The 15,888-nt window shown below is 36.0% G+C and overlaps 1 protein-coding gene across 4 annotated transcripts in view; it reads right to left on the bottom strand.

Moving 5' to 3' along the window:
- Nucleotides 1-928: 928 nt before the first annotated feature.
- LOC125463028 (neuron navigator 1-like) overlaps nucleotides 929-15,888 on the bottom strand; it is a 618,648-nt gene continuing 603,688 nt past the window's right edge. For all 4 annotated transcript variants that reach the window (XM_059653430.1, XM_048553660.2, XM_059653432.1 and 1 more), the window contains one exon: nucleotides 929-11,187. In XM_059653430.1, the coding sequence (XP_059509413.1) occupies nucleotides 11,092-11,187 (96 nt within the window). In that variant the 3' untranslated portion in view covers nucleotides 929-11,091. The remainder of the gene's footprint in view (nucleotides 11,188-15,888) is intronic.

Below are 15,888 nucleotides of genomic sequence, written 5' to 3'. Positions count from 1 at the left end.
GTTTCCCTACCTCTGATCTAGGAGATCCAGGTTCAAGTCTCACCTGTTCCACAGGTACATAATAACAAGTATCAATGTGTTAATCAAAAATATCTAGAAAGGAGAATTGGTGATAGCAGTCTTCCCTAACCACAACCCACCATGGATGTTGCTGCAGTCTACCCTCAGACACTCCTGTACTAACATCCTGCAATGTAAATGACTGACCTTCCTTTATTAGGTAGGAGTCTGATCAAGCAGGAGTGGTCCCTCTCCTCCTCCTGCCACTATGGCAGAATCTAAACTGAGCATCAGTGAGCAGGTTATTGCTGAGTAAGTGCTACTTAATAGCACTGTTGAAGACCTCTTCCCTCACTTAGCAGATGATTGACAGCCTTGGCACTGCCAAGGAATTGTCAAATAAAAAGTGGAGTTTTAAAAAATTCCGCTATACGTTTCAGCATGCCGGAGGACACAAGTCATATACGATCGTGCTGTATGACTGATTACTTAAGTAATTACCCATTGCTGCTTGAAGTGGCCGGATTACATATTAGTCGTATTTAGACATCCTGGATTTGTAGGGATTGTGCTGACAGCGGGAGTCGGTGGTTGGGTGGGGGCAGGGGGAGGATGGTGGGCAGACAGACAGAGAGACAGAGATCACAAGCTCATGGTTCCAGACTCCTACAGAAAGAAGTGTGAGTAACAATGAAGCTGGTTCTAGTTGCTTCATATCATATTCATATAAAGCACTGTATTCATCTTTGCTGATCTACAATATGTCATAGAATATTTTATCCTAACCTACATGGATTTATATATGATCAACCGCAAACTGCATCCATTTGTGTCTTTAGGTTTGTCTTCATGGCATTCAAAATAGAATTGAAAAGTACATAGCCCAATTCACCTTCCAACTGATATTAGAAATAAAACAACAGACAGCTATGTAGCATCACTTTAATGGACAGAAGGTTAGACAGATGATAATTCTGTTGTCGAAGAAACATGCTTCAGGTTGGTACTAGGCCAAGAGCAAAGGTAGTTGATAACTTACTCTGGCACAAAGCACAGACTCCATTAGTTTCTTTGAAAGACTACAGACATTTTAAATGATTGCTGTCGCTGACATTGCCTATATACATTGTATACATTATAATGTACAAAATATAAAGCGAGTTTACAAAGAGCTGCTTTGCAAAACTTGTTCATAAAAAGTAACTGAAAACAGAGCACCTAGAGCAAACATAATAACATGCTAACATGGGAGTCTATGACTTCACAGTTTAGTAAACATTGTAATGTTAATGCTTTTAAATTCTAGCAATCCAACTTAATGGCATATAAACAAGACCATTCAGCAATCTGTATTGGCTATGCTCCTCCACTTTCATTGTTTGGGTATAAACTGATTCTTCCACATGTTCTTTCATGATCTGACAAAAATGTATTTCTGGGATTATAGAAACATAGATCCTTCCAATTCAGATTATCAAATCAGTTTACATTTTAGAGGGATCTCCCAGTGGAAATTATTTCACTTTATTTGTTTTAACAAATAAAATCACACTTTAATTCTGCATTTTTAAAGTAAACATCAATGCATGTGGAATGTCAAATTAGAGCTGAATTATCTTTAGTTGTTAAAATGGCTAAATGAGAAGAAAACATCCTTTCTATTTGGAAATAAAAACTGAATGAACTGTGGCTGCTGTAAATAAGGAAGAAAAACAGAATTGGCTGGAAAAGCTCAGCAGGTCTGATAGCATCTGTAAAGAAAATATCAGAGTTAGTGTTTTGGGTCTGATCAACAGGACCTCAGAACGGATCACCAGATTCAAAACATTAACTCTGTTTTTTCCTTCACAGATGCTACCAAAACAGAGTTCTTGTTTTGGGTCTGGTGACCCATTCTGAGGTCCTGTTGACCGGACCCAAAACATTAACTCTGATATATTCTTTACGGATGCTGCCAGACCTGCTGAGCTTTTCCAGCCAATTCTGTTTTTGTTCCTTTCTATTTGGTCATCATAGGATTTGAAAGCTATTAAAATATGATCATATTTGTTGATAATTTGAGTCCTAAAATATTTCAAATTTCTTTTGGATTGTAATATATCATTTTAAGGCTGAGGTATTACAGCAAAATTGCATAGAGTTTTGGATACTCTTTTACTAATGTTTAAATATTACACCCAAGTCTATGTATGACTAAAGAATAAAGGACGTTGTGCATTAAACAGTATAACACTGACTGAATATACTTCTAATATCTGATGAAAGAGAATAGTGCCTGACACATACCTCGTTAAGTCTTTCAACTTTACAGCCGATATGTTCAAAGAAGAGATGAAAACACTCGAGTATATTCAGATTCAAAATCATCCAATCAAAATTAGCATTTCAGCTATCCAATTGGATACAATTAAACCAAAGGGAAATGCCTCCACTAGTTTAATTAATTCCTTAAATATTTACTGACAAATTCTAAGGGTTTATCAAAAGGAAGCTTTATTAGCAATCTAATAAAACAGGTTTCCAATCATCTTTGTGGAGTGGATCTTTAAAATGCCAATAGAAATTGTTGCCTAGCCTCTCACAATAAATCATTGCTTCTGTTTAGCACATTAATCCACACACACTATCAGAAATAACCATTAGAAGCACATCACATAGGCTTGATTGAAAGTGGTAGTCCAAACTCTATACGTACAGAAAAAACCTCTTCAAATATATCCTACAACTCCAAAAACATGACACAAGAGAAACCTGTAAAAAATTCTATACTGTAAAAGGCAGTTTTCTTTTTAATTACCTAACCAGTAACTGTGCAAACACTCTGATAATAAATTCAGAGTAACTGTTCACCTCTACATTTGTATAAAGAACCATTTGAATTATAAAAGTAACACAAGTGAAATTAAGAGTTTAACTTCATTAATAACATTTCTAGTTACATTGAATAACATTTGAAAAAAAATTAAATAGCAAAATATTACGATGCCATAACATACTATCATGCTTAACAGATAGTTACTGTTTATATGTTTTCAGCTTTCTTTAAAAGTTTGCTCAATTGTCTTCTTATACATAAGCACAAAGGAACACCCGCTGGTCCACAACTGCTCACATAAATTATTTATAGTGCATCTATCAAGCACACTGTCTAAATATCACAGATACCTTCTGGTATTGGAAGGTATCAGTTAAGAAAAATAATGAAGTTACTTGCATGTAAAGGGTCTTGATATTCATCTCTATCAATTGCCATGACCTTGTTTCACTTGTTATCATTAACACAAGGTCATCTGCATTAAAAAGAAACAGCTGTGAGAGAAGAATTCTTCTTTTAAACACCAAAAATGCAAGTTATTCATGTACAACATTTTAGGGCAACAACAGACCATTGTCAATGAGTTTTTCCATACTGCATATTTACACAGTTGACCAAGATTAAACATTTCAATTTTTGGTTGCTGCAGTGTATATTTACATGAAGAAACAAGCACCAAATATATGTTTATATAATTGAAAACGGTGGCACAATGGTGAACACTTAATCTGCATTTTACCTTTTTTTTGCTTTTATAAGAAGTTCCATGTTGCTGTAGCAACAAATATTATAAACTGGTGCAGATATGTTTCACATGAATAAGGTTCAAAATTAACTTGTGGAATATTCTCAAAGTTTAACTGATTCAACTAAACTTACTTTGTTAGATAAGTTTGCATTCTGCAACTTTTTGCTGAATAGTATTTTTTAAAAAATACTTGACCAGAAAATGTAAAGGTACTGCCAGCAGATTCAACCATAGGAAACCCAATTTGTAAATATTTGCCATCTTTTAAAATTTGTCAGCTTACTTTGATTATTTCAGAGTGAATTTCCACTTAGTGACCAATTCAAACGTGTTTTTTTTCTTACCAGAGTATATTGACACAAATAATAGAGAAAGAATAATCAGTTGTATTACACAGCTTTGGGAAACATTTCAAGTACAACAAATAACAAAAAGAAAACTATATGCTTAAACCCAAAGATAAAAAGAAAAGAGCTTAGAACTGAAATCATATGTTGATCAGACCAGGTCGGGAAGGACCAAAAGAACTGTGGATGCTGAAGTTGCTGGAAAAGCTCAGCAAGTTTGGCAGCATTTGTGAATCAAAAAAACAAAGTTAATGTTTTGGGTCTGGTGACCCTCCCTCTGAGGAAAGGTTACCGGACACAAAATCTTACCTCTGATTTTATCTTCACAACTGCTGTCGGACCTGCTGAGCTTTTCCAGCAACTTTTGATTTTGTTCCAGGTAAGGTAGGAAGCTCCCTTTTCTTGTACAACATTAGGAATGTCAATTGGATATTTAAGGTACTAGGTATATTTATTAGAAACACGTTTCCATGGTAATTTTATTGTATCGCAAATTAGCTGAACTGCAGAAATTAATTTTAATCATTTACTATGGTCTTATATGAACTGATAACTTCTATGTTGTTATAAATTCCATAACTATTATATAACTATAAGTTTAAGGCTGTAGAAAATAATTATTAATAATTAAATAAAAATTGTTTCAGCCAGACTAATCTGATTACAAGTCAGAAGAATTCTACAACTTTACTTGTTTAGAATTTGGTCGTGTTTATCCTGTGGAAGTCACGTCAATTTTATATGGTTAGATATTTGAACATGATGTTAAGATCTCAGTGCTGAAATGTACAAGATTTAAAAGAGTGAAAGAAATCCCTTCGACAAGAGGATTGTACAATTCCCTCCAAGGTTACTTTTGTTTGCAATTTATTTAATGGCTGGTTTGACAACGGCATGTCTAAAACTATACAGCCAAAATACTTACTATCTCTGGAATGGTGGTGGAAAGTGAACAGTATTGGACCAGCCGCTGATATGTGTAGTATCTGGTATTTGATTTCACTAGATGTAATTAAACTGAGTATCAGTGTTGTGTATCATGAATGGACAATCCATATGGGCCTTTATTTACCACTGCCCAAAACTAAATATTACTGCTTGGCTTTCTGAATAAACAAGATTGAGTGACCATTGAGTGGGACAATACACAAGACACAAATAACATTTGCATTTGGAACAGAAAACAACTCAAAACCAACCATACCTACATAATCCTAGATGCTAGTTTACTATGTATTCCAAATTAACAGAGATTATATTTTGTCTTGATTCACATGAATGCATCCTTATCTCCCACCCATCTATCAACTGACATATATGCAGGAAGGATTTTTTAAAAAATTTTGTAAAGTGCATTTCAGTCAACAACGGTTCAAGAAGGAAACCCCCGAAGTTATATTTTAAAAATAATTACATTGTGAAAACGAGGGGGTAAAAAACAGCATTCAAGTCAACCACTGCCATCCACAAAAAAAAATTACCAAACATCCAGGTTTATAACTTACAGTTGTTTGATTTTAGGTGAAAACAACTGCCAACAATTGGATATTACCCATATGAATCCAAAGATATTCTTTGAAATAACCCTAACCGCAAACTTTTTTCTATTCTGATTGTGAGGTTTCTTTGTATTCCAGCTGCACAATGAATTATGATACCATTACTCATTTTATTTCACACCATATTCACAAAGTTTTTCATTGAAGTTTGCACCACATTCAAAGTATATATAAAACCACTGAAATTTAAACTGGAATTACTGATCTGCTCCTAGCCAATTGCAAGGAACCTTAAAGCTATTTCCTTCTTTCACTTCATGGCAAGACCTGTATGAGCTGATAACACAGTATTATTAGATAAGGTTGATAAGCAGCATGGGTAGCATCTAACCACTTTCCGGCACGAGTTTGATTTATTGAAATTCACAAGACTGGGTAGATTTCAGTGTGTTCAGCCAGGTTGAATGGTATGTGAAAATTTTGTGCTTTGACTCATATTTGTATGTGCTTGTCATATGAGGTTGAGGAATTGAGAGCAGCACTGAAGGAGATGGATATGATATTATGTGTACATGAAGTGACACCCTACAAGACCTCATGTAATAGATCTACCGAATATGTAATCTAATGTGTGTTCCTGGCCAATCTTACTGAGTGAAAACTTGTGAATTAATAAAACACCAAAAATTAAAACAATTATTATCAGTCAACTATTGTCATCTTTGAGTTGATTTGGTCTCATTATTAAATTTAAAAACAAACTTACAGGTCAAAGAAACTAAATGATGTTACACAACTATAGTTACTGATGTTATCCCTTACCCCAAATTTGCATTTGGTTTTATAACTTTTGCCCTCACCCTTTCAAAATGAGTTCTCCGCATTCACTAAGAGTTGGATGTTACAACTTGATAGGTAATGCTTGGCCATGGTTGAATTACCAGCAAAAGCAGTTTTTTCAACTTCCTCCACATTACAAGTTGCACACAGCATATTAAACTTTCTTCTATTGAAGCCTGTACAATACTGTCAACTTGAGAGTGGGATTTGAATCAGAACTTTCTATTAAGAGTTTAGTGATATAGTACTGAAGCTACTAGGACACCTCACAGATACAACCATCGTTCACTTTTTACAAAGTATATTTCAAAGAAATCAAACAAATTTAAGGGTTTTTTTTTACAGAAAATATGTTTAGTTTCAAATTTAAACCAACTAAAGAAGCTGTTGGATAATTTTTGGCTCTGTGCCAACGCTCACCTGTGTACGAGAAAATAAATATTTAATATCTTTTTTGCTCTGACAAACAGTAGTATAAATGTGGTACTTATTCATACACAGAGTACACTCAAAATGTGAACCTGCTCTTAATCTAAAACTACTAGACATTGCAGAGGTTTCAGGTTAATATTTTTGTGTACAGTACTTCTAGCTGGTTTGAAACAGTACTATTAACCTTGAGTATTCAAATAAAAAGAATTGGAACAGGTGATTAAATTGTAATCTTTAAGGCGTAGTTTCAGCACCATACAGTTGATTTAATTACAGAAAATCTTGATAAAGAACATCAAAGGAAACCTTCAGGCTCTAAATAACACATTATAGTACCTGGTTCATTATAACAATTTGTTTAAGTCTACCTGCACTGCGGCATTAATGTAGAGATACTTTCCACTCACTGGTCCCAAACACTTTTTGAAGTGAAATTTTTATAATTGAAATTCTGTTAACTTAAACTGTGTCCAACTTAAAATTATAAGATGTTAGCATTTACGGATATTATTTTTCAGAAATGAATGGACCTGCATTTTCCAACACACCCAAATGTTGTAGGCAGGTCACGGAATGATATTTAGGAATAGTTGGGGTAAATAAGAATGAGTAAAATTAAACTTAAATCATGCAAAACGTCAGCACAAAAATAAACCACACGGTTCCATGATTTCAATGCCTTATCTTTTCATGCCTACTTCCTAGTTGCTGATGGGGGGTGTTGCATTTCTGAGGAGCTACTCAATAAATCTCAACTTAGTTGATTTACTTAAATGACACTGCTAGATTAAAGTTTAATGTTTCAGCTTTCAGTTGGCTAAAGAATTTACCTAAGAAGATCCCAGTTTTTGAAAGAACAGAAAGATTGCTTAGTTGCAAAACTACAGGCTCCGAACAAAATTATAAATGGATAATTCGAAAATTCCAAAATGTTTTGTACAATTAAATGTAAAGAGCATCAGATTTGGAAAGAGTTAAGATTTTACTTATCAGATGAGAATGCAACGAACAACAAGTTGTGTGTTTTAATCTTAAGAGAATGGCCAGAATACAAATTGCCTATTCACCAGCAGAAACACATTGCTTGAATTTTGTTTTGTCTTTCTTTCCAGTGGATTGATTTTCTTCTAACCATAGTGGAAAATCTGTGTTATTTTGAAAGGAACCTGCTTTCGTTCTAAGCATCAGCAGCAAGGATTATGAGGACAACAGCACAATTTGCAAGACACAGAGCATTATGCCTTACTGCTAGCAACCTGTGGACTTCTTTACTTCCTACATTAACCAATCTTGTGACTTCACTCATTATAATTGTCAATTTGGCAATCCATGTCAAATTAAGAGCCACTCCATAAGATGGATGTTATATCAAATGAAAACTCACTATGACTATTAAAACATTTCACATACATGTAAAAAATATATTATGAAAAGGGAAGAAGTTTTTATTCCATCACTCTTAAAGAGAAAGACTGTGAAAAGTAGAAATCAAAATCTAAGCAGAAAGATGAAATAGCAATATGCTAACTTCCTTTCCAAACTAGGATAAAACAAAACTATTAACTGTTGATATATTTAATTTTCCACACATTTCAGTCAATGATATTCATATTTTATATTTGCTTCAATTTCATATCAAATGAAATTATCCATGAATGAAAATCAAACATTATTACTATGTAGATAAACTGGAAAGTAATTAATGACAGAAGATAGAATCCATGGAGTCTTTCACACTTTAAGTGTGAATTGTTTTGAGCCAAGCAACAGCCCAAGCCTGAAGCTTTCCTTTGATAATGTACCATATATTCAGCCATCACAGCTTGCAGTAGCTGTAAATTGAATAATGGGAAACAAGATTACCTCAATGTCAGCACCTCAATCTAATGATAAAGTTGGTATGCTTTGTTTGAAATATCTATTTGTCAGGACACAATCAACAATTTATCATGAAAATAGCCCCTAGCTCACATTAGGATGTGCCATCATGGTTTTGATGGTGGAACACTTTTAAGAGCAATATTTTAAAATGTCAGACAAATACAATGCAAGTGCTTCCAAACAAATTATACATTCAGCACAAAAATCAGAAACTTGAGGGAACCAATTTTGCCAATGGATGCTAAATATTTTGCCAAATTGTCACATAATCTAAATAACACAGAAGACGACATCTTAGGCTCATTATGGCTTGGGGCAGATTTCATCTTGGTGCAAAAATAGAAAATGCTCAATTTTAAAATAAGTCTGTCAAAATGAAATATGAATCATTTCAATAAATTATTCCTATTCCCAATTTACTATTTTTTTTCTATTTTCCCTATTGTAACGGAATGCTTGAGATAATTTTCTTACATTTCTTGTTACAGTGATATTATGAATTGAAATGAGATGGGGTGCAACATTTTCACATGCAGAATATCAGTTTAATGGCAAAGGCTTCATCTTGATTGTTAAACATATAATAGATCTGATTTCTTTTTAAAATTGAAGAGGTCTTTTTGTTGAAGTAAGTGAACTTGAAACATTTATCCTTGAAGTGTGAAATTTCTGAATGTGTTTCATTGAACTTAATGAAACATTCCAAATAACCACACTATAGTAAATACTCTTTAATATTTTCTTAATCAGCCAGCAACAACACTTGGTAGAAATGTTGGAAGATTCATACATCCAGCTATGGAATGCAGAGTGGTAGGAGAATACGGCTGATTGTAAATAAAATCCCACTGACATGAAATACACTAAATTTCCTCAGGTTCTCGATCATAATCTCCACTTTACTCCTGAAGATTAGTTGATCATGCAGCACAAATAAAATTTCTTAACAAGCAGTGTTTCTATGGTGCAGCCTGATCAAACCTCTTTGATGTATTGCAATACTTTCAGAATTTTACATTAAGTTGTATAAATGACTTTGCAATATAACATTTCTGCATGAATGTCCTACAATTAGTCATAATTTCTGCACAATGACAACCTTCTGTTAAAATGGGAACAGTTGCAATAAGGAGAGGGAGTATGGTTGTTTCATCAGGCGGGAGAAGTTTAGGATGTGGTTAAAAGCTTCTTGAAAGAGCTAAGTTTAGTGCCCCATGATATAGTTACACATTTAAAAGCTATTCCTTTAGAAAATTGTCAATTGTCATGGATGTTCTTTGCTGTCGGCTTTACGTTGCCTGCAGTAAACGTAGGCTAGTGATATTCATGATGCCATTGCATCAGATTTGAAAATACTAATCACTTGAACATTCTCAGGAAGTGTGTTGGAAGTATTAGAAGCCAGGAATTCACCTAAAGTGAGATTAAATTCTGCTGCCTCTTTCATGCCATTGTACGGGACAAATGTCTAGTGTTAGATGTGAAATGGGATGTTGCTTTAGTAGGACTTCAATAATCGTACCGTTTATTTATATAGTTTCCATATCTTTATGAAGTCGTTTTTGCAGTTAGCAGGGCATTAACCAGAGGACACAGCTACATTGCATGATTTTTCGTTGTCAATCTTGTGCAGTGCACGGCTTGATGATCAGTAAATTTTTGAAGCTAAAACATATATAGGAGTCAGGTACAATTCAAAGCAGAAGAGTTATATTTCTTCTAATAGGATGGCCTTCGTCTTTGTGTTAATTATGCATCCAGTGTACGTTGTATAAGATTTACTATTTTTAGTACTAAACACTTTCACTGCGTCGTTTAAGTGCCCAGTAACTTGGAGTACTTGACCTTGCTGAGAATAGAGTGATAGAATTACTGTTACCACCTTAAAACTGGATGCACATCCTAATTTCATAAAATATTTCACTTTTAAATTCAGGGCACAAAGATATTTCAACTGCAAAATGAACAATTATAAGATTAGAACTTGGAAAACAACAAAATTTCTGTTTTAGTGGTTTCACCATGATTCACATCTTAGCTGTGTGAACTTATGAGGTGTTGAGCACAATAAATTGTAAAGATTAGTGGAGAGGTTCTCCAGTCAGCACCAGTGTGACATCTGAAATGGCAGCAGTAGTGGAACAGCGATGGCTCCTATAATTGTTTGAGTTGTAGATTAGGAGTTAACCTTAATAAAGCTCACTAAAATCTTATTTGTTTCTGCTTAAATGATTGCCATGCACTTTTGAAGGTTGAATTATAAAGTACAAATACAGCATTAACAGTCCATATAGTTAGATGTTTTTTTCCAGATGGCTAGGTAATATGATTTACAATAAATGATCACAGTTAACTTACATATGATTTTGGGCTTTATACCTACAATTTTACCCATCCATTAATTTAGCCCCCTACCTAACTACATCTATTACAGAATATACTTCTGTTTCAGGACTACAATATCCAAAGTGTAGTTGTGGCATGATTAAAAACAAGATGGCTCCCATATTCCTTGATGTAGTTTTCCTCTCAATGAGTTGACTGCAAAGACGATTCCATGATATTTTCGCCTTCACAACTTTGGGTATAATTGGCTGCTTCCTGGAGCCTCAGTAGCATAGTCATCTGCAAATAAATAATGGAAAAAAAAATTTAGGATTGAACTACAAAGTCCTTCACTTCCCCCACTCTGAGGAAGGGTCGCTGGACCCAAAACATCAAGTGATTTCTTTCCACAGACACTGACAGGCCTGCTGAGCTTTTCCAGCAATTTGTTTTTGTTTCTGATTTCCAGCATTCACAGTTCTTTCAGTTTTAAATAATTTGGTAATACTAGCTTGTGTATTTTGCAGAATCACAGAACTGCCATAGTGCAAGAGGAGGGCGTTCAGCCCATTATATGAGAGTGCCAGATATTTTGCATTGTTAGAAATGACATTGTAAAATATTAATATCCAAGCTCTCACAAAACATTTTTTTCCACAGAAAAGACCTCAGATCAGAAGTTATTCAAAGGAACAACCTCCATGAGGCCCCATTCTCTGTTAATTATTTATCACATTTGCCATAAACATCTTGTGGGTTTAAAGTTATATAACTATTTCATTTAGTTGTAGCTAAGTGAATCATGTGGCAGACTGAGTAACATTTCAATTGCCAGTTTAGAGTGACTGAGTTATTTGCTTCAAACATTTGGTCTCACTATTGCTCATCCTGGTACCACAGAGGAATAAAAAAAGTGACAAATTGGAGGATACAGGTGGTCTTCTGACAGGAGCAACGTTGTGTCATGTCTGACGGTCAGTATGCCCAAATACCTTTAAGAGACATGACCATGATATCATCACTACATCATAGCATGTGTCTTAAGATCTTGTACTTTATCTTCCCTAAAATCACTTGAAGCATGGCATTAAGCACATTCTTCTGCTGTAACTGAGTAGCGGAATGTCAGCTCAGAGACTTACGTGCCTGGGAAGGTAATGTTTGTAGATAACAGTCTTAACAAGACTTTGTTGGAACTTTAAATATCATGATTATCCCACACAGTTTGTGTCTTGAGGAATAGCATAAGCACCAAGTTGGAGGAAGCAGCGGTAGTCATCTATAAAATGACATTAATATCTTGGTGGTAGAAATTTGGAAAGCTAATTGAAGTCACAAAGACAACAGAATTCTGACAAAAGGAACATTCCTCACCCTTGAACAGCATCAGCTTATGTGGAAACTGACAGCTGGACATATCTGTAGATAGGGTATTGACCACAAAGAAAATATAATTACAACATTTCTTTTGATTAAAATGCAAGTTCTTCCAAAATAAAATACATTTCTAAGCTTGTCTTAATTTTAAAAAACTAAAAGGTTGAAGAGCATTTTGAACTGGAACACAAAATGAGTGCATTATAAGTTAGAAGCTGGAGGTGAGAACATTCTGTTCTTGGTAACGGGTAAAGAAGTCACAATTTATCAAAATAGCAGCTACAAAGTTTGTGTTCTTAGGTAAGGAGTGTTTGCTTTACATTGGTACAAGATTAGCTTAAGGTTGTACAGTCCAACATATATATCAGTATATAGCATACATCTTACTATTACCTAGGTATTCATTGACAGCTTTACTGAAACAAACAACACGTGTAGTTCTATTTTGCAGATCAAGTGATTGATCATCGCAAAGAAACAGCTTTAAAAATCATCATCTTCATCGGCATGAACCAGCTACAGGAGGTACTCAGGCTACTTTTGTTCACGCTCAATAGCCAATGTGTAGGGCATGGTTAACTCATTTACACTATCCTTTAACTTTTACATGATGGAGGCAATGCGGCTCTTATCAATGACATCAACTATAAAAGCACCTGTAGGATCTTTGTCCTGAAGGTGCATTTCCCAATCTCTCTTGATGCCTGATTGGTTTGCCTGTTGCAGTTTTCATAACAGTTTCATACTCCAGTTATTTTTGAGACCTGTGTGGTAAGGAATATTTACTGGATCTGTGGTCATTATCCTGTGGTTTAGTAGGCTATGCTATCCAGTATCACCATTGTCTTTGCTGAAAGTCATGCCATAGTTGGAGGGAGCAGAAATCTGCTGCCTCTCATGCTGTCTCCTTCAAGTGACCAAAGTTTATCTTTGAATGAGGTTGGAGGTTTTTCTTCCAGTTGGTCCACTATCCGTGACAACAGCAGGTTTAAGGGCCAACATCTTTCGTTGGCTATAAACATCAGCATTAATATAATTGGTAATCTGTATCGCTAGAAGACACTTGCCTCCCGCAGTGATGAGAGCAGCTCCCAGAGTTGCAACAAGTACAAGTTCTGCTACATGTAACACTTTACACTTCAGCAAGGCCTGATGTCAACATGGAGATAGCCACTTTAAGCCTTCAAGAACCGCGATGGGGTGGGTAGGTAAAAAAGGACAGCAGGGACTGGATCTGCTCTTGTTGTACAATCATATGTTCTGACTACCTCTTCAGACAGAGGTCCATATTCCCATCCATGCTGACATCATCTCCCTGATGGTAGCCTCTTTCCTGGTCCTGGGAGTTCAATATTTCTGGATGACTTGATCCTAGGCTTCAAAGAAAATTTTCTTTAATGTCTGACACGATTAAGCCTCCTCAGCTTTATCTGGACATTATCATCCCTCTGTGCTTCAACTACCTGTCCTGGAGGGATCCAGGGTGATCAGACAACTTCTCCAGCTCCAGGGATATGGAAACCAGGTCCTCCCCTTCAGCTAGCCTGTACATTTGAAATCTCTGCTGTAAGTGGGCCAGATTTCTGCTAACACCCAAAATCCTGTCAGTTCCTCAAAATATCCACTACAGATTTCTTTGAATATCAGGAAGTTGAGAGGGAACTTCATAGAAGCTTATGAGATTGTGAATGGCATGGGTTGAGTGGAGGCGTCAATTTCTAGGAGACATAGTTCAAAGGTGTGAACGGGGGATTTTAAAAGAGATACGGAAGGCAAGTTTTTCACACAGCAGGTGGTGAGTGCCTCGAACATATTGTTAGAGGTGGTGTTGGAAGCTAACACAACAGCTGTATTCAAGAAGCACCTCCATGAATACATGAAGGGAGAGGGAATAGACCCTCAATACATTGTGGAGGGCCAAAATGTGGCGGTGCAGGTTTGGAGGGTTAAAGGGCCTGTACCTGTGCTGTACTGTTTTTTTGTTTTTTGTACACCTTCCATATTCTTTGCCACACAGACGATCCATCATGAATGCTGCCTGCTCACTCTTGTGGAGGCCCCTGGATGCCGCCATGAGATTTGTTTACAATTGAACATCACTGCTGGATCATAGGGTATTTTCTGTTCTTCCCCCAGATCTGTCCAGCTTCCTAGTCATCAGTAAGTTGACATATGACCAGAAATACTGCATCCTTCCTCTGCAGCATCAAGGGAATCCTAGAGAGCCTCTGCCTGGGTTTTGCCAACAGGTACGGTTTCCTCTGCCACAAAAAAAAAGTGTCATTTTCAAATCCGCTAACATCTGCCGCATCTTGGCCATGCTCCTTCAACCTCATCCACAATGATTTGGCATCTGTTCTTTGGAAACCTGCTGACTACACCAGAAATGTAACATGAGATTGAATGCACGGATGGCACAAAGACTATGAAGTAGGGATTCCCGCTTCCACCAGCATCAGATCATTAGAAACACAAAGGGAAATGAAGGCCAAACAAAGGGGCATTTGCATGGAATGAAGCCTGTGGTTGACACCAGTTTGAGAAATTCTTTAACTGTTTATCCTTCTTACAAGGAGAAATCCACCTCCCAAAGACACTTGTTTCCAGATAAGGTCTGTTTGGCTCCTCCATTTGCCTTTGTTCACCGTCACTGCCTGGTGTTGGAGGTCTCAGCACAATGGCTCGATCTCCTCTGCTCAGAGCTCTCTGTTACAATCACCACATGCTGCTGAGGTCCTGTCACATGCAGATGAGGAACTTTTACTGATGCACTTCAAATTATCGAGGGCTATGATATTGCCATTTGACGGAAAGTCCACAAAGTCGTTTTTAAAAACTGTTACTAGGGATGACACAGTTTAAACCCTGCTGTACCTTAGAGATACACAGCTGTCCAAACAGCTGTCCAGGAAAGTCAACCATATAATTGTGAACAAAGCAATCACTCCATGAGTAACATCAGCTTCATATCATCACGTAGTACAATTAATCAGAGTCTGGATGCTCCCTTAGATAACTTAAACCTTGCAATTTAACGGCCAGCACCCATTAAAAAGGCAACTTAAAAGTTCAGAGCGAAGAAGAAAATGGTTTTGAGATTATATATAAACTTGCCGCACTATCCTGAGATTAATTTACTAAAGAAGTGAAATTCTTATGTGAAATTAATATCATACACAAATCTACAGCAATCTCCTGCATCACCTGATAAATAACCCATTTCTGGCATCAATGTTTGGTATATGAAAATAGGTTTAATGTCCATGACAACTCATCTTGACCAGCAATACAGCAAGATATTAAATTATATGTTTAAAAATGTTGTTCAATATATTATTCTGTAAGATGGTAAGAAATAGGAATGAGGTGGGCCATTTGGGCCTTTGAGCCTACTTCGTCATTCAACAGGATCATGGGTGATCGACATTCCTCGTGTTCACTTTCCTACATTTTCCCTGTAACCCTTGATTCCCTGATGATCAGGATCTAAGCCTTAAATATAGGCAAATACTTTGCCCCCTCGGCCCTCTGTGATAAGTAGTTCCAAAGACTCTCAAACCCTCACAGAAGAAATTCCTCCTATTTAGTCTTAAATTTGAACTCCTTTATTCTGAGACTATGGCA

The sequence above is a fragment of the Stegostoma tigrinum genome, chromosome 21, assembly GCF_030684315.1.
Source record: "Stegostoma tigrinum isolate sSteTig4 chromosome 21, sSteTig4.hap1, whole genome shotgun sequence".
Taxonomy (NCBI): Eukaryota; Metazoa; Chordata; class Chondrichthyes; order Orectolobiformes; family Stegostomatidae; genus Stegostoma; species Stegostoma tigrinum.
This window is presented reverse-complemented; position numbering and strand designations above follow the sequence as displayed.